The sequence below is a fragment of the Hippichthys cyanospilos genome, chromosome 17, assembly GCF_059441005.1.
Source record: "Hippichthys cyanospilos isolate Australia breed blue-spotted pipefish chromosome 17, RoL_Hcya_1.0, whole genome shotgun sequence".
NCBI classification, from domain to species: Eukaryota; Metazoa; Chordata; class Actinopteri; order Syngnathiformes; family Syngnathidae; genus Hippichthys; species Hippichthys cyanospilos.
The window spans coordinates 10,170,305-10,197,036 of NC_142385.1; the positions used below are offsets into that span (position 1 = coordinate 10,170,305).

The 26,732-nt window shown below is 38.3% G+C and overlaps 3 protein-coding genes across 5 annotated transcripts; 1 reads left to right on the forward strand and 2 right to left on the reverse strand.

Annotated features, from left to right (window-relative positions):
• Positions 1–13,729, reverse strand: timp2a (TIMP metallopeptidase inhibitor 2a). The gene is made up of 5 exons (XM_088439348.1): positions 13,343–13,729; positions 4,705–4,805; positions 4,504–4,612; positions 3,044–3,168; positions 1–2,148 (listed from the first exon to the last, which is right to left on the reverse strand). Exons 1-5 carry the CDS (start codon positions 13,470–13,472, stop codon positions 1,951–1,953), a joined length of 663 nt encoding a protein of 220 aa, XP_088295474.1. The 5' UTR covers positions 13,473–13,729; the 3' UTR covers positions 1–1,950.
• Positions 13,730–14,695: 966 nt separating this feature from the next.
• sfxn2 (sideroflexin 2) lies at positions 14,696–24,841 on the reverse strand. 3 transcript variants are annotated; one of them, XM_088438899.1, is made up of 12 exons: positions 24,717–24,841; positions 20,555–20,779; positions 20,316–20,486; positions 19,088–19,186; positions 18,951–19,026; positions 18,780–18,865; positions 18,090–18,150; positions 17,017–17,083; positions 16,872–16,921; positions 16,743–16,792; positions 16,593–16,640; positions 14,696–15,316 (listed from the first exon to the last, which is right to left on the reverse strand). In XM_088438899.1, the coding sequence occupies exons 2-12, from the start codon at positions 20,710–20,712 to the stop codon at positions 15,217–15,219; spliced, it is 966 nt and encodes a 321-aa protein (XP_088295025.1). In that variant the 5' UTR covers positions 20,713–20,779; positions 24,717–24,841; the 3' UTR covers positions 14,696–15,216. The 3 variants fall into 3 exon arrangements, with proteins under 3 accessions (XP_088295025.1, XP_088295026.1, XP_088295023.1); XM_088438900.1 differs by lacking the exon at positions 24,717–24,841 and adding an exon at positions 22,711–22,730; XM_088438897.1 differs by lacking the exon at positions 24,717–24,841 and adding an exon at positions 22,180–22,550.
• On the forward strand, positions 23,751–25,902 carry arl3b (ARF like GTPase 3b). The gene is made up of 5 exons (XM_088438901.1): positions 23,751–23,900; positions 24,037–24,153; positions 24,222–24,272; positions 24,987–25,172; positions 25,263–25,902. The coding sequence occupies exons 1-5, from the start codon at positions 23,751–23,753 to the stop codon at positions 25,308–25,310; spliced, it is 552 nt and encodes a 183-aa protein (XP_088295027.1). The 3' UTR covers positions 25,311–25,902.
• Positions 25,903–26,732: the final 830 nt, after the last annotated feature.

Genomic DNA, 26,732 nt, shown 5'->3' on the forward strand with positions numbered 1-26,732 from the left:
TTTATCCTTTCAACAACGTCTTTTTATTTGATAATATGGAATATTTCTGTCCTTTTTTTAAAAGGACGTACACAAAGCATCAGACACATGCACGTTGGCCTATTATTATCATCATCATTAGCATTATTATTATCATTATTCACACAAGAAAAAAAAAAAAAAAGAAAAGAAATGAATATTCTCTCTTCACTCTCACGGTGCTCCAGCGTAAGAGGACCTCGCCTCGATGGCTAAACACATTTTTTTTAAGACAATGAATGGTAAAACAGCAAAAAAAACACACAAAAAACAGATAACAATGAAAGTTTGAGTTTAAATTATGCCTCTAATACTCCTTTACATATATACTGTATATAAACAAACCCTTGCCAATTTATCAGGTACGCCTTGAAGAAAACCAACGAAGCATGACTTTTTTTTGTGGGGTGTGTGTGCTTTAGTTCAGATTTTGTCAAAGACATCCATAGCTTCAAAAAGGTGTGCATATTTGTGCTACCACATGTTCATTTTGCCTCGCAATATCGTTTTAGTTGGAGATCACAATGGAAGAAAAGGCTTTTGGAAATAATTTATAATTTATCCTGGTGACACTTTTTGCAATTAAAATCTATAGCCACTAATAATATTATATTTTATATATATATATATATATATATATATATATATATATATATATATATATATATATATATATATATATATATATATATATATATATATATATATATATAATTTGTTATTTAACTGGGTGCTGAAATAAATTTACAATTAATATGTTGAAGAGCCATCTCATTTCGTTGTTTTATTTTTCCCTCTCAGGGTACAGTACCTTTTAAACTGGAAAGTGCCTGCCCGCAAAAGTGTGTGTGTTTTTTTTTAAAAAAGTGTTTTCTTTGCGTATAAAGCAGTGCTACAAACATGCGTTCTAAAAGGCTGTGTGAAAGCTTTGGCGAGTAACTTAGCGGCAGAAAAGATGTGGAAAAAGGAGGCACGGCCACACCTGACGTTCTCTATACGTTGACAAACGGTGAAAATGCACACAGAACCCATAGGGCACCTGAAAAAACGTATTTTAAAAAAAAAAATCTTTCTTTGTCATTCGATTCCTTTCTGAAATGTTGTGGGAAGGCGTGGCATGAACATAATACTGCGGAAATTTGTAAAATCAGTGTTCAGGTCTTTCTCTACGGGAACCTTTCCTTGAAAAAAAGTGCAAATCTAGTTAACTAACGCAGTAAATAGGTCATAAAAATAATACTAAATGGTCAAGTAAAGACAAAAATGCATATGCAACGATGCGGCACAACTGAAAGGTAGAAAAACTCCAAATTAGAATGTGACTAATACTAGTTGATTTTATACATTCCTATGAAATGATTTGAGCTAGCGGAGTTAAAATAAGCTACTTGTTTCTTGTTGCATCTTTCTGGTTGTGTACATTCACACACACACACCATAGACTGGTCCAGTGAGTTGTTTGTCACCCAACTAAAAATACTGAATTTTAAAAGAAGGCGAGCCTGACATGAATACAAATAAAATGATAGCAAAAAAAAAAAAAAGGCAACTTGGAATTTTGGCTTTGGATAAAATGGACAATGAGGTCACTGAAGTGAATCGTCTTGCGCAGCTCAGGGATCGATTGGTTGGGACTTATCAGTAAAGAGCTTCAGAGGAAGTGCTCCGTCGCTACCCAAAAAAAAACAAAAAAAAAAAAAAACTAAGTTGCGTCCTCCTGACGCCAGCCTCAGGAGGAAATTACATCATCACTTGACCAGTCTCATGCCTCAAACGCGACAACGACAAAGAACCCTCATTTGGTTTAAAATGGACACTGAGAGGCTACAGATTATTTTTCCCCCCCTCTAAATTAAAATGGCCTGATGTATTTTTGTTTTGTTTTGTTTTTTTTCCACGGGGTGTTTTCAGGCCTAAACTGTGGGGCCTCACCTAGGGGTCCTCGGCATCCAAGAACTCCTTCTTGGGTGGGGCCACGCCGCGGTACCAGGAGCAGGATCCGTCGGCGCGCTTGACGCAAGCGTAGTGGTTGGCCTGGCGACCGTACACCTGCTTCTCGATCATCAGATCCGTCCACAAGCACTCCTCCGGGGCCGAGATCTCGCAGGGCAGCGAGGGGCAGCGCACAATCTGAAAATGATTTTTTTTTTTTTTGGGTGCACAAGAGTTGTAAAACTTCCAAAAGCCCGTTCCAAAAATTTGAGAACGGGTATCGTTTGTGTATGCCGCAGAACGGTGCACTCTAAAAACAACTGGGTTGAAAATGACCTACTTTGAAATAAGGACTGATTGACTTGTTTGGTGCCTAAAAAACGATTTTATAAAACACAAAAAATGGGTTGTTTTGTCTTTTTCGGCCCCATATTTGCTTTGTTTTTCATTAAATTATTACTTTTCAGTGATTGATTTAAAACTTTGAAGCCTACAATATTTGTAGTTTTTCATTCATTTACTTCTGTGCATTTTAAAAATAACATCTATTTCCATAAAAAAAACTCAGTTATCCTAACTTTATAACATACTATATGTACTATAACCACAATGTAGACACATTTAAGTATTTTTTACATGTGGAGTTTGAAAAAATTGCCATTAATTAATTCACTTGTTTATATGTGGATATGTATAATCTATCAGTAAATATTTTTCTGTTATTTAAATTGGTTGACTTTTACAATTTTCATCTTGGTGGGATAGTTAAAGGACTAAAACCCACATTTAACTGAAAATAAACTGGCAAATTATTAAAATGTATACAATAATACATTAATAAAATTGATGAATTCTTTAAAAAAAACAACTAGATGTTTACTAGCATATCACCGCCGCCCATGTTCAAATGGAGTCAATTTTATATCTTTTTCCCAAATCCATGCAAATGGTCGGTTCCGATGTTGATCAGATATTTTTTTATGTTCTCAAATTGCTGACCAATCTTGTGCTTTTCGAAGACTATGCAAACGAGTCAACAATCACAATGTTAATCGTTTTGGACTTTGGTTTTGGAGATGCACTGGGCTCTTACCTTACACTCACAGCCCATCTGGTAGCGTTGGCTGAGACTCTTCTTCTGGGTGTTGCTCAAGAAGTCCCAGGGCATAATATAATCGCACAGCGTCACGTGCATTTCCCCGCCGGCGTCGGCCTTGCCTGCGAAAAGGACACAACAGATATATTTTAGATTTGCTTTTGAAAAATTTGCTGAGTTTGCAGTACTTGGCTACAGAGCGTGCTGCGGCCTCCCATTTCATAGATGACACTCCTTGCAGCTGCAAGGAGGATGAGTCATGCAGCATCAAATAGCAATATTAGGGCTGGGACGGTAGAGGCAGCCTGGTTTTTTTTTTTTTTTTGAGAGGGGCATGGAATATTTTATTTTGGTTCAGAGTCATGCAGAGTTCTCACGTGTTTGGTAAGGAACAGGAAATGTAATCACTTCGTATACTAGACACTTGTCTACTTGGTAAACAAACACAGTGCAGCTAAAGTTTTCCTAAAAAGAAAAAAAAAAACGTTCCGTGCCGCCCCACGAGACCAAATTTTGTCCTGAAATTAGTATTGCTTTGTCACTTGCTGTCGACTGAAAATGACATCACAGTTGCCAAGGGCTCAAGTGAAGACCAATCACGGCTCAACTTGAAGATTTCACCACACCATACAAAAAAAAAAGACATCTATTTAGATTAATGAAGACCCTGAACATATTTATGTAAAGTAGGGTTGGGGGGGAAAAAAAAAAAAAGGAAGATTCATTACTTTGATTGAAATTGTAATCATTTCTAACACTTTCCACCTTTGTCAGAAAACAACCGATCGCTACTTGAGCAACTGTGATGTAGATGCTTAATTAATATTCTACAAATAAAACAATACTTGGCTGTGTTTGCTGTGTTTAGACTAATGTAAACACAGAGCATATTACTGAAAAAAAAAGAGGAAAACTTTTGTCTCAGATACTTATAATATGTGTGTGTTTGTATATTATTTATTTTAATTAATAAATATTTTCAAGTGTTAGGCAAAAGGAGTCTAATATATATATATATATATATATATATATATATATATATATATATATATATATATATATATATATATATATTAGTGCTATTATGATTTATTTATTTAAAATAATTTAATGTTTTTAAACAAACAAAAAACTTACTGCACTGGACTATAATTTTGTGCTAAAAAAAGGTGAATGTACCATGTATAGACTGTTGGGAAGACATCCCAAATTACTCAAAAAAAAAAAAAAAAAAAAAAATAAAGAAAACTTTTGGGTTGATTTCCTCTTTAAGAAAACCCCCCTCCACCAACAACAGAGTTTTATCAGACTATAATTTTGTGCTAAAAATATAAGCAAGCAAATTGAATCATTACAAATATAGAAAAATAAAATATTCATGAAATAAACAACCACAAATACAACTAGACTTTCATACTACACATTTGGTTAAAAAATTAAAGAAAAAAAGTACACACCGGAGATCAAGTACTCCTTCTTGCCGCTGGCGTCCAGTGTGACGCCGCACACAGCCGACACGGGCGCGGTGAAGATGGTGTCGATGTCCTGATTGGGCCCTTTGAACATCTGTAAACACACAAAGTTTTAACTTGAAGTTTAAGCTTTAAGTTTAAGTTCAAGAGTAGCAAACACACACACGGCAATTGATTTGCCATTACTTTGATCTGCTTGACGTCATATTGAATCCTCTTGATGGGGTTCCCGTAGATGTCGTTGCCGGAGTCCACCTCTCTCTCGCCCACCACCTTTGCTCGGATCACTGTTAAAAAAACACACATACACACACACACACACAAAAAAAGCACAGTTTTAATTTGAGTGGAAAAAAAATGCAGAGTATGTGGAATTTTTTGTGTGACAGCAAAAACGAAGAAAATTCATGTTCGCCTTTTTAAACACTCGATGAAAACCATGATGGGGGCTTTTTAATGCACATTTTTTTCCCCTCATTGTACTCTATTTAAAGAACCTGACATTTGATACCAACACAGTGTGTGTGCATGGGGGGACGACGTCCAGCTTCAGCTATGCTTATGACATGATATTCTCAATGGAAAATGTGAGCAAGAGTCAAGGAAAAACAATCAGAAGTGGATAAAACACACACTCACCGAGTTTATTTACACATTTTGTCTCACTCACACTGGGACAATGTGACGGCCGAGAAAGGACAGACAGAGACAATGGACTAGGGATTGACTATGATACAAAGTATTAAAAGTATTAAATTGATACTTAAGTACATTTAGGACAATAATTTCCAGATATTTAAGTATCGATTTAATACTTAAGTATCTGGGATTGAATGTCTAGATTCTTAAAAAAAAAAAATAACGTGAAAATACGTCTCTGGCATTGAATGACTACTTAAGGTCTCATTTAATCAATTATTTTGATGTTTACTTACCAATTGAAGTAGCTAAAGTAATTGAGATTAGCATAATCAATTACTTTAAGTACTCTATTTGGTAATTATGTACTAGTAATGAATTATTTTAGGTAATTTACTACCTAAAATAATGAATGCATAAATAAATTACTTTAGTACTTCGTTGTTGTTGATTTATTTAGTAACAGCTATTTGTATCACTTCTTCAGCTAAACAACGAGAACATTTTTGAAAACAATGCAAATAAGTACCTGGGATTGAATAGCTGAACTCAACTGAAAAAGTACATTTTTGGTACTGAATGTTTTGTACACAAAATTCTAAAGTAATCAACAACTCTGGAAATTGGACTTGGAAAAACGAGACGACTTTGAAGACAGCTTGGGGCGAGCTTGACTTGACGTTCTGATGACATGTCATAAAATACTTAAAGGCACAAAATTGACAAAAGGAGACAACAACATGAGCAACGCGACTGCAAAACAGCACGACAAATGTTCAATTTGAGAAAGCTATTCACCTTTTGAAGCATTTTCCTAATGTTGAATAAAGCCCAACTTTATGCACTTGGAAGTGTGCAAACCTCAGCGTTTTCAGTCCCACTCTGCAAATAGTCAGCACACACACACACACACACACACACATGCACACGAGTGTGGTTGTACCTGGCTGGCGCTCTGGCCTGCATTCCTCTCCGTTTTTTTCCCCCCACTGCTCTCGCTTCCTGACCTCATTCTGAGTTGCATTCTAACGAGCGGAGATTCGGCAAAACTGACAGGAAGTTGCTGTTAAACTTGATGTATGGGCAATTTGCACGACATGGTGCTTTAGAAAAAAAATCAATAGCATCCTATCGTGTCTAAACTTTGAGTTGTACTTAATTAAAAAAAAAAAAGAAAAAAAAGGTTGCGAGGACTCCCTAAAACATTTCTACTGTTTTATTTAACTCGCTCAATCAAGCATTGCAAATTGTTTATATAATAGTTAAAAAAAAACATTCAATAAAGTCTGACAAGGCAAAAACAGATCAGCATTTTTTTTCCAAGATTTTGAGGTGGGTGTGGCCCCTCCTCCCACTTTAACTCTTTCAGACCCATGAACAAGAATTCCCATCTTTTAAGAAAGTAATAAAATGATCAAATAATACAATTCTCATCAAATGTTTTTTTTATGGAGGGTAGCTGACACCCTTGACAAGTCCTTACCTAATATTAAGCCAATTGAGCACTGAAGTAATAACCGTGACCACCAGATGGCAGTGTTTTCATACATACTTTTAATTAGACGTAAGGAATGGAAATCAATCTTTCATATGATACCACATGTGCTTACATAGACATAGAACGCAATATTCTGTCTGCCTTGAAAGATGAGCGAAAATGCTAAATATACTTGGTACTCTGGAGTACCTAGTACCATCATTTTTATGAGTAATAATTGTAATCTTTGTCCAACACAATACTCCATCCAGTGTTTGGGAACAAAATGTCAGTTTAGGTACCGTATATGCCACGGGCCAGCCCAGAATTAGGGATAGGCCACAAATGGCCCGCAGGCCATATTTGGATGGCCTGCCATCGAAGATGAGAATCCTAGACAGACTGCAGATGAAACTTCACAAGGTCATGTGATCATGCGCCAAACCAACAGCAAACCGCCGAGTGACCCACATTTCGCTTGTTAGTGCTCTCGAGATGCAGCGGGATGACTCAGATTTTGATTTTGGACAACTTTTCCATGCGTCCCCCCCAAAATTCATCCCAGCACCACCATGACGACCCTCTTCCTTTTCCATCCGCCGCCACATGTTGAGCCAATTACATCAGGCCGCGCTAAAGCTACAACGTCAGCTGGAATTTCAGTCACGTCAGCCGTTATTCCGTCTGCGAGGTTAACGTGCAACAGCAGCGTGTGAACGCACGCTTTTATTTTGAAATCCTCCAATCTGGTTCGGACTTCCTCTTTTACGACATCGACTCATTAAAAGTTAAACGGAGAAGAGGTTCCTCTTTTTGGCCGAAATGGTACAAATGAAGCCTTTTGGATGTAATTCATACAGAGTAGCAATTCGGTTCCAACAAAGTAGACAAACAAATGTTTCATAGTTCTTATAGCATCATTTCTCTGCCATGTGAGGCAATGGAGAACTCGTGGCACTGGTATCCATACTATGGCTCGGGGGCCATTTGCGGCCCACCTTCCAAACGTCTGTGACCCACTGCGTATATTAAAAATACTTTGTCAAAAAACAAAACAAAAACAAAACTCAAATCCAGTGGTAGCTATGATACCCTGGAACTTTTGATAAAAACAAATGGAAACTTCCTAAGATCCAGCCTATTCATTTGACCAAACATTACACAAACAGAGTAGATGCAGGAGTAGATACAACTCCCACCCTCATTGTGCCAGGAGCCAATCACATGTCTTGTAGGATGCCGATGACCTGAATGACAAATTACCATCGCAGTCTCCCTCGTGAAACTCACACTGCTGTTAGGGAGAACAAACAGCGCAGCAGCAGAGCGTTGTAAATCTCTTACCGAGATTTCTAATAAATTGGAATTTCAAGTGAAAACTCTTATGTTTGGTCAGCTACAGGCTTCACTCTAATTCGACTTCCAGGCGCCGCTAAAACGAGGCCAACCGGGGCTCTCCGTGAGACTACAGCCAAGAAATGGAACCGGGAAGGGATAACAGGACAGTTACTGTATAAGGTTAGTATAAGGTTGTAAATGAATCCGCTGATGCTACCCTACTAAGTCCTAGTGTGCTCAGAAGAGGACATTCTGGGCTTTTCCATCAAGGTCTTGTGTGTTTGGTAGGATAAAATTCATTTTGGCGTCTTGCTGAGACAAAAATGGACACAACGGTGGGCACAAATGAATAGGCTGGCTCTCAGGAAGATATCTAAAATTAAAAGAAAAAAAAACGCTGTGGTTAGACTTGAGGTGCAAAGATGACCAAATTAATCAATAATCCTTTTTGATAGTTGATCATTTAGAAAGTTAAAATTCTCCAAATGCTAAGAATTTCAGTTTCTGCAGACCAATTATTGTGTTGAATCGAAGTAAGATATTTGCAAAGATTTGCTTTTTTAAAATATTGGAATCGTCGCTTACTCAAAATATTAAACAGATTAATTGATTTTTATGATAAAGCTCTAATAAACATTTTTAAAAGCAAGAAAACACTAACTCTAAAACCTTAACAAAATCCAAAACTATTCACCTTATGAGCTCTTAGCGAAATCACTGTGGCAGCGGCGCCATTTGCCTTGAGTTGCAATGGAAACAGCATAGCTAGCATGACTGCCATTTTTTTTTTTTCCTTTTTAAAATACCGCTTTATGATTGGGCATCAGGCCACAAATGATTGATTCCCACAAAATCTGCCTTTGCAACAAGCAGCTTCGTAGCCACAAGAAGAGCGTGGCGACACTGACGAAGGTCATTTGCGGCGCGTCCGTGACACTGCATGACCGCTGCGGCTTGCGGCCCAAAATGCAAGCATCAATGAGCATGAAAACAGCTGCTCATACATGCCACTTATTTACAGTATGGAAGCCATTTCTACTCGACAAAACAGCCATTGTCAGACCGCCTCGTTTTTGACGGCGTCTTTAGTAGGAAACGCGCGGCTTCAAAACAAAAACAAAAAATCTTTTCTACCGCCGCGCTGCTTGTGTCGCTCGCAAAACCAAAACCGCATTTTAGACTTCCTGAAGCGGTCGATTGAGTCATGAATTGCCGAAAAACACACAGGCTCAAATACAGACGTCCTGTTTTTCAAGGCAAAAAAAAAAAAAAAAAAAGATCAAACAAGAGCAAAAAAGTTGATTTGTCAGGAGGATTTTTTTTTTCTGAATATATTTTTATATACTGATGTGTATTGCTTACACAAGAAAATGGCTGCAAATAAAGAGGCAAGTTTGCAAAAACAGTTTAGCAAAATTAGTGATTTGGTTGCTATATTTAGGGGCATACAGTGACTAGCGACTTTAATTCCAGCTAAAAAAAAAATTACAATGAGCATTATTACATGATGTTCAGTATTAAAAAAAACAACAACAAAAAGCTTGGTGGAAAGCAGATATAATTCCCATTTGTATGTTGAAAAAGCAGTGATTTAGAGACATATTGGAAACGTTTTGGCCAGCCATCCCTCACCTGCAAAACTTGATAAAAAATCACTAGCCAAAAAATATAAATAAATAAACTACAATTTTATATATATATATATTAGTGAATGAATGTGGACGTTGACTTAAGTAAGTGATTAATTTACAAAAGTAATTGATTATTTTAGTCATCAATCACCTTGGGAAAACATATTATTTTAGTTTTTGATTTATTTAGTACCAAACAATTTTAGATCATACTTTAGACAAGCATTTGGAAAAAAAAATACGTTGAGTACCTGGGATTTAATGTCTAAAAAAAACGTAGAATAGCGTCTTTGGGATTGAATGAGTTCATTTATTTAGAGTTGCTGTTAGGGTTCAGCCAAAATGGACATTTTCTACAGATTCCTGTTTACAGTTGAATTTTCTTTAGATTATAGGAGGATATATTGTAAAAAAAAAAAAAAAAAAATTGCTCATCATCCTTATTAGTATATGAAGATCTGTTTCTCTTTTTTTTATTTCAGTGGAGGTTAATTTGAAAACTAAACATTTATTTCTAAATGCTTTGAGTGATATGATGACATCATCATCATTCCCTCCCTTTATAATAAACTGGGATAAATCAAATCAAATGGGAAATTGGATTTGATTTCACTCTTCTATCTTTTGAAATCCCCACTGCACTTTCATGTCACGTCCCCGCCCCATCAAAGGCTCTTTGAGTAAAACCACTAAAACATTCCCACGTCAGATGAAAAGGGCCACTGAGTCAGTGAACGGACAAAAAAAACAAACAAACAAAAAAAACAACACAAACAACGACAGGGAAGTACAACTTCTCGCACCGATTTTCGCACAGACTGGGACTTTCATTGCTTCCCGCTCGCTTGAAAACACACCCTGGATGTCATCCAGATGTCACCTCATCGCGCGAGCTTCCAGCCTTACTGACGCTTTTTTTTTTTTTTGTTTGTTTTTTGGGGCCTCGTTTTAAAGTGTGCGTCCCTGTTGTGAAGCATTCCTGTAATTCCAAAATTTGCTGCACCCCTCCTTACAAAAAGGAGTGAGGATCAAGTCAAAAGACGGACTGGCTTGAGAGGAAAGTTTGCAGTGTGGTTGAGATCCCCCCCCCCCCCCCCCATGTGAGACCGACCCCTTTCCACACTGCTTCTCTCTTTTCCCTGCGCGGTGCCACGTTGCCCCAGTCGAGCCCCGTCGGCAACCCGAACGAAGACCTCGCGAAGGCGCCGTCTCGCTTACAGAGTTTAATTTACTTAGAAAGAAAAAAAAAAAAGAGAAAAAAAGGTGGGGAGGTGATTACAAAGGCTGACTAATTCAATCTCAAAGACATTTTACATTTGAAGAGTCCAGACATTCACTCCCAAGTTCTTATTTCTCTGTTTCAATTTTTTCAAGGCTAAAGCAGTGCAATTATATTTTGCAAGGAAAGAGAAAACATTTCGCTGACCGTAAATTGATTATCTATAAAAATCATATAAGTATACCTAAAACTGCATCCTTTTTAACATTAACAAAAGGAAAAAGCAATATAAAAACGACTTTTTTACAGCGTTTATACAGGTTAAAGCTTTGTCTAAGCCAGTGCTTCTGAATTATATTTCGTGCCCCCCCCCCAACTTGACGCGCTGTCTATTAATAAGATTATTATGTATAAAAAGTATATAAGTACACCTAACAAAAGAAAAAAGCAGTTTCAGCAAACTTTCAACAATTTTTAATTATTTTTTACAGTGTTTATACGGGTTACAGCTTAGTCTAAAACAGAAGAAAATAGCCAAGTGCATCAAAGTGCCTGAAACCTAAAAAAAGATGAAAATTGTTATTTTATCATGAAAGTAATCAACTACTTTAGGTCATTTAATAGATAAAGTACTAGTGAGTACTTCAAGTACTAAAGTACGGTAGTTCTTTTAGTCCCTAATTGATTAGACAGACAATGGATTACATTTAATACTGGATTGCAAAGACGTAAAAAAATGTCTTTGGGATAGAATGAATTAAACAAAAATTGAACACTTCTGCAAGCATATAGAGAAGAAACGTGAAGTTTAAATAAATTCTAATTGATTTTTGACTCATATAAGCGGTCGGTCAACAAATAAGCAATCAAAAAGTAAGAAATGTTAGAATACATAATGTACAGCTACATGAATTGCATTGTATAAAACGCAAGACGGTGGACGAGAGATTTCAGACGTTGGTCATGCAACCGAAAATGATTCAACGACGTCCTGCTTCCTGTTCACAAAGAGGAACTTCTACATTTCAACACGTAAGCATTTTGGCATTTTAAAAACATCAAGGTGGAAACATTAGGTGTATTAAAGCGACAATTTCTAAGTGGGTCAAGGATGCGTAGTATTAAAAAAAAAAAGGTGTCCTTGGTTTATACAGGTAAGACATACTGTATTGCAATTGTGCGCTTATTTTCTTCTTCAGATATTCACTGAAAATCTTAAACTACCGCTGTATTCCCTAAGATGCCACAAGATGGCACCAAAGCCCCGCCTAAGAGAAAAGTAGTAATTGGTCTCAAGGAAGTATGACTATATAATAAATCTTGACTTGTTAGGGTGGAGTAAATACTTGTAAATACATGTTTTTAAGGTGGGATATTTGGTGGTTCTCCACCTTTTTTCAATGATGTACCCCCCTTTTGAAGTATATTTTTTAGCCAAGTACCCATAACCAACATCAGTCATTTTTGAATGGAAAAATGAAATAAAATAAGATAAAATAAGAGCCCTAAAACACAGTGCTGTGCCATCCGCGTGTGATTTGATAAACTTTGAAACTACATTTCTAGTGGTATACCTAGGTCAGTGGTTCCTGAATTTACTGAAGGTAACAAAGCCCTCAAATTAGTTTTGGGAATTCATCAAACACTTAGGAATTGAAAAAAATCATTTTTCACACTTCTCAACAGTGTGAAAAGACTTTTAGTGATGTAGCTTGACCTCTGTTAAAGCCTTCAGGCTGAAGGGGTTTGATCTAACCCAGGTTAGGAACCCTTGATCGAGGTGTATTTCATCCGGCAGCTCCAGATGATATATGGCTTAACATTATTTTTTATTTCTGGCTCGTCTGCTGGAAAATTGCGTCACAAATGACAGTGCATTCACAAGTGAACAAAAGTCAAGAGAACATAAAGTAGCGATGAGTTGCTTCACGTTCCAATTAATTTGCTCCAAATTTGAAAGGAAATGTTACTTTTGTGACTGCAATAAAAAGAATTACAATTTGATTTGCAGATACAGGCACTACCTGCTGAAATGAGGTAAGGCGATGGTAAGCTATGTTTATTTGTTTGCTTTTTTAAACTTGACAAGCAGAATTTGATGTCCTATAGACTGATATGTTTACTTACATTAAATATTTAATATTTACAGGTATAAATAAGCACACGGGTTTTAATTCACCGATTTGAGTAAACGGAGTTTGCAGAAATCTCGCCAAGTCAAAGTTTCCTGCTTTGCTAGCTGGTGATTTTGCTTGAATTAACAAATTTCCGATGTCATTAGTTTTTTTTTTATTGTTTGGTTAAGCCCAGTTTTTCCAGTGGTCGTCAGGATAGGGGTCTGCAGTAGGGTGCTGTTGTAATCAGCATGCAAACCGAGTTGTGGCCTTGAGCAGCAGAACAACGCCAGAAAGCTAAACAGATTGATGATTCGGGTGCTAGTGGTGCAGCATGTGGATCAGACAACAACAACAACAACAACATCACAAGCGTGCCCGGGCATGTTGTGGGCGGTGTACTCACCCACGTCTGCGTTGCAGAATGCCTGTTGCGGGTGCACCGGGGCGCAGCTGCACGCCTCGGCCAGCTCCTCTGCCCGCCACACGAGCAGCAGTGCCAGCGTGCACAGGACGCCGTTCACGCTCAGCGACATTGTTGACTCAGACCAACAACAAAAAAATCCGCTCTTTTTTTTTGCAGTGTTGGCTGTGCAAATGCCTACGTGAAGCGACTCTTTTTTTTTTTTTTCCTCTGTGTAAATGTATATTTCTTTCGTCTTTTTTGTTTGCTCAACCGGAGCAGATTAACGACAAAAAAAATGAACGGTTGACGTAAATGACAAAGATAAAGTCAGATTTCGGGTCTGCTGAGCTTCGAAGTGTCGTTCAAGGACTCTTGTTGTCGTCTGAGGCTCCGTTAATTTATAGAAGCTGCTCTCAAGCCACGCCTCCTTAAGACTACGGCAAGCGGGAAAGACCTAAACATTCCAAATCGTATTAAACCATAAACCAAAACGGTTTACAATATTTTAGATCATTCGTCGATAACCTCTTATTGAGGAATTATTTGTGACACCGTCATTTCCTAACACCGAGTATGAATAACGACCAAATGTTCCACTAGTCCAGCCAAGAAATTTCTTTTAAAAGTTTCAATTTATCCATTCATGATAGATAGGCTTAAAGGGACAATGTGTGTAAGATTTAAACCGTTTTTCCTTAAAAAGGACTAAAATAAATGATTATAAAGTTCAATAACTTGCAAATAAATGAGTTCTTAATGACCAAATGTATGTTTTAAATATAATCGTAGGTCTAGTGATCATTAAGTGATAATACATGGGGGGTGGAATTTGTCCGTAGGCTGCCATGTCTGTTATAGCTACGGACGATGGTAAATGCTGGACCTCCTGCTGTCCTTAATGAAAAATGAAATGAAATCTTACATTGTTCCTTTAAGATAAACGGTTCTTTACAATGTTCTTTACAATAGGTTAAACACAGAAATTCGATTAACTTATTGCAGTATTGTGTCTTCATAATAGCTCATAATAGCTTCCACGTTCCACTAGCGGTATTTTAGCCAAGGGGTGGCACTTTCCTGGAAGTGTGATAACTAATTTGGTCTTGCCATTTCAAACACCAACATGATGTCACCATTAGGGTGAAATTTCAGCTCCCTAGTATTTTTTCAATGCTTTCCCATTGATGTAAAGGTCAAAGGATTGCCCACTAATTGAAAGGGCAAAGGATTGTCCAAGCTTTCTTTTTTTTAATCCAGCTCAGAAGGTGGCCCTCCTTACTAACATCACATGACCTAACTCAGAAAAAAGGCACGTCTTGTATAACCAAAAATATGAACGCAACACCAGTAAAATAAATCTCAAATATCATAGATCTTTTATTTCAACGTACACTGAGATTTGTGGCATCATTTTTGACACAGCTTGAGTTGAATCATGCAAATCAGTCAGTTGTGTCCTCCATTTTGCCCATCGCTCCTAGATTTTTTTTTTAAGCAGTTTGTCCATCTTAAACCGTGCATAGAGGTCCATTTATGTTTGGGAACATCCAGGGAACCTTGTTGCTGTAGACGTTGTCCAAGGCACGTAAACGTTTTAAGAAGAAGAAAAAAAAAAAAACAAGAAAAAAGTACCAAGACTTGTTCTGTCCAGTTCTGAGCTGCTAACGCCTTAAGATAAAAATCCTGAGGAGAAATTATTTGGCTTGTAATAAGAGAAAGTGTGAAATCATCAGAGCAGAATTAAAAAATCATTCATCAAAAGATCCCCAAAGTATACAGTATAAATTCCACATAATAAGCACCTCTTTAAACGTGAGTAACCACAGAGAGAAAAACGAAGTATGAGTACGCAGTGAGTCCTGCAGGTGGAGTTCTTAGAGGCCTTTGTTGAAGTAGACGCTCTGCACGGCGTCGCCGTACTTGGACCTGATGGAGTCGCGGAGTTCCGGCTCAAGTTTGGACACGGCGATGGAGCTGCGACACATGAACAAAGAACGTGGCCGGAACTTAGTAACCAATCAAATGGCTTTCTTTAATTAAGACACTCTCAATTATTAACTATTTTGTTCAAAGTGTTTATTCAGGATCACATTAAATGTATTATTACATCTGAGTCCAAGCTAAGCCAATCATTGAAGTCATTGAAAGCCTTGTGAACGTCATAAGTTGCCCGCTAGCGCCACCCGGTGGTTTAGGGGTGTCAATACAAAGGTTTTCTGGCATTGCCGTTGAAAGGATTAACGCAAAAATCGGGTGGAATGTATGATAAAACATCGGGTTTTCAATATGTCCGAATTTGACAATATCTCCAATTTGAATGGCAGTAAATGAGGCTGACATGGGCTAAATTTGACAACTATAGTGTGTAGCTCTTGACCTCCTGTTTGCAGGCATTTAGAAGGGACGGCATCATGTTTTGACAATCTAGGCAATATTTTAGCCTCCTAGTGTTTGTTTTTGTATGCTTTTCCTTCAATATCACACATCAAAAATACCAAAAAGCCCGAGTTTGGTCAAAATTTCCCCCAGGGGTTAAATATTAAACATAAATGTCAATAAACAATGTGAATTACTTTTTTTTATTGGTAACATTTTAAAAATATATATATTTAAATAGTTAGACTTGTTTTGTTCTCTTATTTAATGTATGATAAAATATAACTAAAATGCTATAAACTAATGTACTGAATATACAGTAAATACATAAAATGTATATGCATAGACAAAGAGAAATATAATATTTAACTCACTAGCAACCAACCAAGTTACGTCTATAGCCGTCAATGGCAGTGAATGAGGTAAATATCATTTTTAAATCCACTTATGTATCCTTATGTTGGCCTTATGAAATAAAAAAGTATTTTCAGCAGTTAAAAGTTGTCTACAATTAATATATATATAATTGTATATAATTTGAAAATGTATAATTTTCTGTAGTGTCTATAAATATAGGAAGAGATTATTTCTTTAAAGATCCATTTTAACTAAACAGCAATATAAGTCAAAAATTAATGTTATTGAATTAAATACCTTATTTACTAGAAGTCATTTTAGACTCTTTATGATTAAATACCTGGAATTGAATATATGGACTCTTAAATGTTAAAAAAAAAAAATAATATATATATATATATATATATATATATATATATATATATATATATATATATATATATTAAAAAAAGGCTAAAATTTAGTTGCCCTTCATTTGGATATAAAAAAAATAAATAAAAATTCAGACGTGGGTTACCATTTTTGCGGGAAAAGGGAGCAGGCTGCCGGAACCATGAAGATCAAACTGTCAAGAGACAAGCGCAACAAAAATAAGCCCACCCCACCTTGAGACATTTAAGACCCCAAAAAAAGCTTCCATTGTCTTCCCGCCAGATGTTGTACTTACAAGACGCCCACCATCATGACTTGAATGGGCCCGTGGAGATATGTGATTCTCTTTCAAGGAGAAGAAAACAACTCTTCATGAGGTCAAAGAAAGGATGGAAATCAAAAAAAATAAAAATAAGGGACAAACCTGCATGAATTTGTACTTTTCCAGCCGCTGCATAATGATGGGGAGGATGACTGCGGAGGAGAGAGAGCGAGTTGGGGGGGGGGGGGGGGGGGGGGTGTCTAAATAAAGAGCCGTTTATAAGACGGGCTTGTTTTTCTATACGTACTCATTCCCGGTGCAGCCATGGTGATCCTGGAGATGACCACCTGTGTGATGCCTTTCACTGCCGCTTTCTGCAAAATTAACCAGACACACGTTCAAAGATACACTTTTACAATTTTTAATCCCAGGAATTTATTCCCTTTTTCCGGCCCGTCATGTCATTTTTTGTATACCACATTTGCATGTTATCTTCAACTTTTCCACATTTTTCAATAAGCCTTTTGAAGAAGTCACAATACTGTAACCTCTGACAGAAACTGTAAATACGATGTGGTCCATGATAAAAATGAGTACCTAGTACTAGATTAAGTACCTAATTGATTTTTGATTCATTATAATTTAGTGCCATAGTAATCAATTGCTTTAGGTAGTTAGGTAGAAAAGTAATTGATCACTTTATGTATTAGAGTAATCACTTACTTTAGGCTCTTAAAGGGACATTGTGTAAAATGTAGAGGGTTTTTCATTAAAAAGGAATACATTAAATGATTGTAAATTTCTAAAACTTGTAAATAAATGTGTTCTTTATGACCAACAGTATGTTTTAAATATCACCATAGGTCTAGTTATCATTAAATGATATTACATGGGGGGTGGCACTTCTCCGGAGGCGGCCATGTTTGTTGTAGCTACGGACAATGCTAAATGCAGCACCTCCTGTCGTCTGTAATGAAAAACGGTCTAAATCTTACGCACTGAACCTTTAAGTAGACGATTGCACCTTAGTACCAAAAGAAATTGATTCATTTTGCACTTAATTTCCTAAAGTGATCAATTACTTTTCTACCTAACTACCTAAACTCATTGATTACTATGGCACTGAATTATAATGAATCAAAAATCGATTAGGTATTTGTATATGTGTCTTTGGGATTAAATCAGTTAATTATAGACAAAAACTTGCCTTTTTACCACAGAAAATTGATAAATAAGAATCCTTTCAAGTGCAGCATCTAGCGTGTTTGTTGGGGGCAAAATTTTTTACAAAAAAACTTCACTGAATACTGTACAATAATAAAAACAAAAATCAAACATTTTTTTCTGTATGTAATGGAGTTTAAAAAACAAAAATCTCACCTGTGAGTGTCCCAGTTTGTTGCCGTTTTCATCTGTGACAGCGATACCATTCAAGATTTCCCTGAAGAAGAAAAGAACTTCACCATGGATTGATTTGATGATAATAGCTCTCCCTAAATCTACAAAAATCAACCTTGTTTTTAGACTAATATATTACACACATAAAATGAATATAGTGGCATTCCGAATATTAAAGTACGTGTGGTAAAACAGTCAAATGATCTGGCGGTAATTCATATTAGGGATGGACGAGTATCGTTGCCAGGTATCGTTATCGGGCCAATGGGCTTAATTTAAAGGGACAATGGATAAGCTTTAGACAGCAGGATGTGCTGCATTTACCATTGTCCGTAGCTATGACAGACATGGAAGAGGGGTGCCGCCCCTAATGTAATATCATTTAATGATAACTAGACCTACAATTATATTTATAACATACTATTGGTTGGAAGAAAAAAAAAGTCTAAATTTCACATATTGTCCCTTTAAGGTATCGGTACGAGTGGTCGGCCCTCTCGTGGCCGTTTCTAGTGGGCTTTTCATTCCAATATTTGCTCAGGCGCTAGCACGTTTTCATGTCTGGGGGATTTTGTTACAATCCAAAAATGTTCATACAGTAAACTAGCTGTAATCTTGTGGAATATTGAGAGTGAATCTCGAAGGGCCACAAAGTGTGTTTGAGGGACTCACTGTTGCCTCATCATGGGAATGTTGACACAGTTGGCCGCCGCCACGGCCGCAAAAGGGACCCATCGCGCCACCAGTGGGGGCGCTCTCTGCGGGAGAAAGGGTCGAAGTTGAGTGTGACGCGTCGCCGTTGGGAGAGCGGCTTGCGCAATTGGGTATCCGCGGTAACCGTACCTTCGTGTAGAGGTTGAGTCCAACCGCTGTGGCTAAAGCCGTGCTGGTGGCGGTCACGTAGGCCACGCCGATCTGCCTGAGGCGCACAATCGCGATGTCATTTGTAGCCGGAGGTTCGGGGGGGAGGCGTGTCTTACTTGGGGGTGATGGGTGAGGCGGCGTTGCGGTTGGTGTAGTTGACCAGAGCGTTGAAGGACTGATTGACCCATTGCCAGAAAACCACCGCAGGCACAGTCCTGGAATTATATTGATATGAGAAGTTTACCTTTGCTTCGCGACAAACGCAAAATAGCCGTTTGGAGGAATAGTTAGCCACTTTTTTCGTTGGGGTTATGATTGCAATGCAGTGTCTCCTCTCTTCAGTCATTCATTTTGAATGTGACGAGAAAAAGGAACGGAATAGTGCACACAGTGTGTATGTGTCACAGTTGTAAGAGTTTGGGCGTTTTTCACAAGTTTTTATTTTGTTAATTAGTTTTTCAAGTGAGCTTTGATTTTTTTTTCCTCGCATTTTGGTATTAGCATTAATTTGAGTCTTTTTTGAGGAATTTTAAAACATACTTAAAAATTGTGTATTAGGGACTGAATTAGTTCATTTTGAACTAAATATTGACTTTGAATAAGATTTTATTTTATTTTGGTATTTTGGTTGGTCAGTTTTTTAAGCAAGTTTGATTTTTTTTGCATTTTGGTTTTAGCATTGGTTTTAGTTTAAAGGAATCTTAAAACAATGTTAAAAAATCTGGATTGAATGAGTTAATTATGAACAAAAAATTGACTTTTTACTGCTAAAAATGTATACAGAAGTATCCCTTTAACTCATTTAATGCCAGAAGCGTATTTTCATGTGTTATTTAAGTCTGGACATTAAATCCAAGATAAGTATTAAATCAATACTTATGTACATTAAGGACATTAATTTCCAGATACTTAAGTAGTTCATCGATACTCATGGATTAAATGCTTGGTCCCTTTAAAAAAACGTGAAAAATACATCCCTGGCATTGAATGAGTGAAGAATGTGGCATATTTAAAAAATAAAAATAAAAATACACATATATTAAAAACATCATGATGTATTGTATAATAAAAAGAACTACAATCAACTACAAACTACAATTCTTCCGTGGCTACGGACGTAGAGCAATGCTGAATTAAATACATTTAAAATGAACTCCAAAAGCCGTAATTTTACTGCATATACATAATACAGCTTCACTTCAGATCAAATTTCATACCCTTGGCACACGTAATCAACACAATGCTTGCTTTCTCCTGTTAATCATGATGATCGCCTACTTTGCAAAATAGCCATCAAAAAATAAGGTCTGCATGGGAACATGTTTATGGTTTGCAGTACCCTACCTGTAAAACTGCAGCATGCAGCCGGTGATAGCCATGCCACCAGGAACCTGGAAAGACATGCGCCCGATGATGTTCATGCGGTCGCCTGTGTCGGGGTGGAAGGCGGAGTCATACAGCTTCTTGGCGTAGTGGAGCTGCTCCTCGGTGGTGCCCGGCGGGACCGAACCCGCCCTGGAAGACGGAGCGCGTAACAACGTCATGTAGAATTTATTTTGAAGAACGTTGTCACCAAGGCCTACCTGCAGCTCTCCACCAACGCTTTGGCCTCGTCCAGGCGCGAGTCGGGGAGAAGCGCCGTCCGCCAGTCGGTGATGTTGAAGAAGTGCTTGAGGCGCCCCATGAAGGTGCTCTGGTCCCATCGCGGGGCGTCGATGTCGAAGGCGGGGCTCAGTGCCATGGCGGGGGATTCACGAGTTGCGGGGGGAGGGCTAACGTTTTTCTTCTGAAAAGGTTCTGATGAAAACCTGAGGGAGAGAGGGTAATTATATTTCTGCCACTAGAGGGCGTGGGTTGATTTATAAGTTTAGATTCCAATTTGCAATTAGACAAGAAGTAGTTTTTCAGTACTTCAAATCCAATACGCCGACTTCCAGAGTGCAAAGGCTTACGCTGGATTACGCTGCAACACACTACTCTCACAGCCAACAATGGCACATAATGTTGCAAAAAAAATTTAGGAAGAGACTTGACTCTATGTGACTCTTTAAATAACTTTGACAGCCCTGCTTTGGCTGAACACTTGAAAAAAAGTATCCTGTGAAGAAAGTCTAGACTTGTAAAAATATAAAACAATATCTTTGGGATCGAACAAGCTCTTTTTGGGGGGGTTCGGGTTATAACAACAATGCAAATGGACGTTGACTCTACCAAATTGCCTCTGAATAAAATCAAAGCTTTAAGGACAAACGGGTATTACTACCCTATGAAGCAGGGGCTACTTTAGGCCCTGATAAATTGGCATAAAATCTAGATTGTCCACAACAACTTCCTAAACTCTTTACCACCTCTTGAAATAATTCCCTAGAAAAGTGTTTTGCTGGAAATCATTGACAGGCAACTTCCTCAGATTGCTTAGCTCCAGCGATGTTCCGATGCTCGACCAGAACCGGCAGAAACCAGCTTCCCAAACAAAATCCAGCATAATTTACTAATTATTCACATGAGGAGTTAGTTATTCACAGATGTTGCTGCAATTGTTGCTTGAACTGGATGACTCTGGCTTTGTTTACTTTAAAATGTGAGTCTGCAACAAGCAAGAGTCAATAGTTTTCGTAACGCTTACTGAGCTTTCCCAACAAGCAATAGAACTGACTGATAGGTTCCTGCAGAACATTAACACTCGTGAAAAGTAGGTCATTAAAGTCATGCACAAAGTGGTAAAGATCACATTTCCAGATGTTTGGAGGGTTTTTTTTCATCCCGTGCTTGCTGCGTTAGTAGACAAACGCATTGATCGTGACGTCAAAGGCAAGCCCAACTGCACACTCAATTAACATTTAATAATGATCATAGCCATTAAAAGAAGCACCTCTGAGTGCAACTAAAGCTTGACAAACTGGATCTACAAGCCGGAACGCATCTGGATGTAGCCCGTGCAATCACTAGACGCTTCACGCGTTAAAATTTCAATTCAATTGCATTTTAAAAAAAAACAACGGATGTTGTCATTCGACTGCATTTGTGACTTCGGACACAGTTGGGTGGGTGGGGGGCTTATGTCAGAAAGAGGAGAGAAAACATATGTCCCGTAGACTGATGCAACTTGTGTCTCGTGTTACTGGCTCTCTGACTTGCAGCGGCGGGGTAAGGAAAACAAAAACGCCCGTTTAATGTTTTGGATTGCACGTAAAGACGCAATGCTCACCTTTGAGTGGGTGGTCCGCCGCCCGCGAGTAAAAAAAGATGCCAGGTAGAGTCAAGAAACGTAAAGAAATGTTGCACGTGGCAAGCTCTCCGCCAATGGCGTGGCGGGGCAGCTCCCAGCGACAGGCTTATCTGCCGGGTCCTAATGCCCAATATAATGGACTAGCTTGCTAAACCAGAAACACTTTGTCAGAAAAGAATATCCATACAACATAAAGTAAAGAGCCATAAAACGTTAAACATGAAATATAAGTAAATACGATAAAAACAAGGGCAGGCGTAAAAAGAACGATAGGACGCAAGGGGAAGTGCGAGAAGCGTGATTGGTGGAGAACCCGGAAACACGGAAAAGAGCTCGCGTGTGCGAGTCGAGAAATTGATGTTTTCTCAGGTTACGACCGTCAGTGTCCAATCGAACGTTTGCAATAAACCTCGGAAATATCTTCGGTGCCCCAATGCTTAATTTTAATCGCCACTCTACGTTTGTGCAAGACAAGACAAATTTGAACACAGGGTGGGTGCATGCGCTTACTTGACGATGGTCAGGGAGAAAATAGCTTCATTGTCGCCCCTTGGGGCGTGGGATAGTATTGCAACTCTAGCGGGAAATGGGTCCTAAAGTCCGCTCGGTTAAATGGCCGATCTGGCGCGATAGAGTTTTCTATGTAACCATTTAAAAAATCAATACGATCTCCGCACAAATCATTGTTGACGTAAAATGAGTTTATTTCTCGATGAAAATGTAAGTAAAAGACAAAGAATAGGTTTACATCGTTGTTGGGGCGAGCATGCAGCCTCACTGTCGCCACCTATGGATCGGAGTGAGAAAAACGGATTGAATTCTACCAATAGTTTGTTTTACTACCATCCATTTTACGCAGACCGTTTTAGGGTATTCATACTTTGGGGAGAGCATTAATAAAGAGTCTTTCTCGCATTTTTGCGGCTTAATAAATCACCCACTCACTGGCGTGCCTGTGCGAGTGACGTCATCCTCCTTAGTAACCCTCCGCGGCGGCGTCTCCACGACACAAGACAACAAGATGGTGAGTGTCCGTAATTCGCTCGTAATTACCGTTAACTGCGCGAAGACGGATCGAAACGCTCTCGTTATACCACTGGCGGAGATGCAAAGTTGTGAACGCTGTTCGCGGGGACGATTCGCCCGCGAAAGCCGCCTTGTTGCGTTACCTCCTGTTGTCAGGAGGGAGATTAGCTTAGCAAATTAGCCTCGTTTAGCATCTCTCGTGCCGTCGTTATCTGGGCCCAAAGCCAGCCGGCGTAAAGAAAAACAGGGCACGAATTCAGATGATATTATGACCAAAAACGGTTTTAGTTGTGCAAAGATTTTTTTTAAAAATGCGGGAGCACTGTGCGCTGCTAGTGTTTTGCAAGTGTGCATTACATTTCTAAGATTCTGGGTTCGAATCCGGCCTTCCTGTGTGCACCTTTAAATGTTAAAGTCTGAACTGCAATAATACACTGATCATTTAACAAAATAAAGCCTGATGAAAATCTGATCTGGTCATTCAATTGTTATAACAGAAACGTGACGTCATTTTTTTGGTGTGTATGCAGGGATTGCTGTCAATCCTGCGCAAACTGAAGAGCACACCGGACCAGGAGGTGAGGATATTGCTACTGGGGCTGGACAACGGCGGAAAGACCACTCTGCTCAAGCAGCTGGCCTCTGAGGACATCAGCCACATCACCCCCACCCAGGTGACCATTATAACAATATTCTCTAATCTGAACATAATTTATAATTTTACAATTTTGCTTGTAGTACTTTTGGGCTAAAAAATATATATGTACTTGGTCCTTATAAGAATGTAAAATCTCCTTTTTGTCCTCCAAGGGCTTCAACATCAAGAGCGTCCAATCGCAAGGCTTCAAGCTCAACGTTTGGGACATCGGCGGCCAGAGGAAGATCAGACCCTACTGGAGGAACTATTTTGAAAATACTGACGTGCTTGTACGTTCCTAATTTTGCGGGCACAAATGTGCGTCACAAATCACATTGTGACGTTTATCTGTTTGCAGATTTATGTCATCGACAGCGCGGACAGGAAGAGATTTGAGGAGACGGGTCAGGTATGTACACAGACTGAGATTATTTGAGATATGTTTTGTAACGTGCCAGATCACCCAAAAATGTCATACCTGAGACACAGTATTTGTTTGTGTCCACTGTTGTCTCAGCAAGACAGCAAATATGATTCCATCCCTATCAAACACGAGACATTGGAGAAGCCGGGATGTCCTCTACCGAGGACATTAGGACTTAGTTGGGCAGATCAAATTTATGACCGTACCTCACAATTTTTCTTTAAATTTTTCCTAGCAAGATGGAAAAGACATAAAACATTGAAGCAGCAAAAAAAAAAAAAAAAAATTCAGATTCTACTTTGCAGATTTTAGTTACTGTGTTTTTTTTGGCGTAACTGTCATGATAAATGAGGAAACACTGTGGACCAAAAACAAACGTCTACTACAGTGGACTCAAATGAATAGGATGGGTCTAAGGAGGATATATACCTGTTTTCTGAGTTGGATCATGTGATGATTGCAAGCCAAGCTGTGATTGGTCGTTATCTGACCATTGACCAACTGTGATGTAATTTTTGACAGCAGAGCCAGAAATTTGTCTCCGGGGTGGCCAGGGTGTCGCAACACCTCAGTCAGGATTTCATGAAAGAACATAATTCATTTTATTTGATTAGATCAGTGCTTCTAAATGATATTTTGCCAATTTACACAGTTAGTTGCTCCTAAGAAAGTCACTTACATACTGTGTGCGTTTTTCAGGAGCTGGCCGAGTTACTGGACGAGGAAAAGCTGAGCGGCGTACCCGTGCTGATCTTCGCCAACAAGCAGGACCTCCTGACGGCGGCGCCGGCCTCCGAGATCGCCGAGGGCCTCAACTTGCACACCATCCGCGACCGCATCTGGCAAATCCAGTCGTGCTCCGCCCTCACCGGCGAGGGCATCCAGGTCTGCCTTTTTTTTTTGTCCTGTCACCAATAACACCCATCTGAAATATTATTTATGTAATTTTTTTTAATCATCTCACCTCCATGGCAGGAGGGCATGAACTGGGTTTGCAAGAGCGTCAACTCCAAGAAGAAGTAACTCGGATGTGCAATCGTCTTCTCCTCAGGATGGCGTTCCACGATACCTCCTGAGCCTTAAACACTAGGGGGAGCACCTGTGAATGTACACACACCGCGCACACACACACTGCTAATCCAACATGGAGGTTTTAACTCAACTGCTGCATTATCCGTCACACTTTAAACCGCTAGCAAACTGCTGTCTCTCATATCGGAATTCCGGCATCATCATCAGGTCAAAGTGTGTCATTCTTTATTAGTCATTCCACACGCGCTTTCATGGCTCCGTTTGACGTGAGGTCTTCTATTTTTGTAAGTGTTTTATTTATGGCAGAGTGAAGTAGAGTGTGCTTTCAATGGCCCCCGAACCCACAAAAACAATGATACTGTACATGTTATGTATAAAAAGAAAGGGGATGATTTAGGAGTTTTTAAATCCACTGTAAATAGTGTGGGATCCTCCCTCCCCGCATTACTCGGCTCTATTTTGTAGTCCTCGTACCAGCGGATTTTTGTTGTTTTTGTCCCACTTCTGCGACTTTTTCGGGTTTGATATTCTCGAATGATCTGTACAGAAGTTAAGGTACTGTATGTGAATAAAAAAAAAGAAAAGGAAAAATAGTGTGTTTATTTGCCTGGTGGGAGTGGAAACGGTCCCAAGTGGAGCAGGTGTGCTCAGCAGCTGTTGGTGGCAGTGGAGAGGTTTCTGTTGTGTGTGTTGCGTGTGAGAGAGAGCGAGCTCAACTAAAGCAGACAAGAAAAAAAAAAGAAAAGAAATTGGATCTCAAACTCTCATGGTCTTAGTCCTCAACTCAGGTCAAATAGAAAAAAGAGCTTAGAAAAGATTAACGCCCTCTAGCGGCTCATCTCGCGCAAACGTTATTGCATGCACGAAAATACGATACGCTTGATTTATTTATTGTATAAAAGAAATTAGTTAAGTTATAAAAATAAGTGAGAATGCAATTGGTTCTTAGTTGATTATACTTTTGAAAATTCATTTCACATTTTGGAATAATTATATAAAACAATTGGTGGTTTATAATTAAGTTAAACAAGTGAGAACGGATTTATCATTCAAATAAAACGATCATAATTAAACATTTAAAAATATGAATAACTGTATTCATGCAATCAATGTTATCCAAAGCAATTAATATACCCACAAAAATCGAAAAATGATTTAATAAACAGTAGAATACACAGTATTTATTGTATAAAAATTGTTAGCTAAGAACATAAATGACAAGGAGTACCATCAAATAACCCAATTTTGCTGATTATACTTTTACAAATAGTTATTTGGTTAATTTTATAAAATTATGGTTGTCCAAAGAAAGACATTTATGATTAAAATAAACTTAATTATGAATATATAATATATATTTTAAATGTAAAATACAGTTTCATTCATGTATCCAATATGAGTTAACAAAAAGAT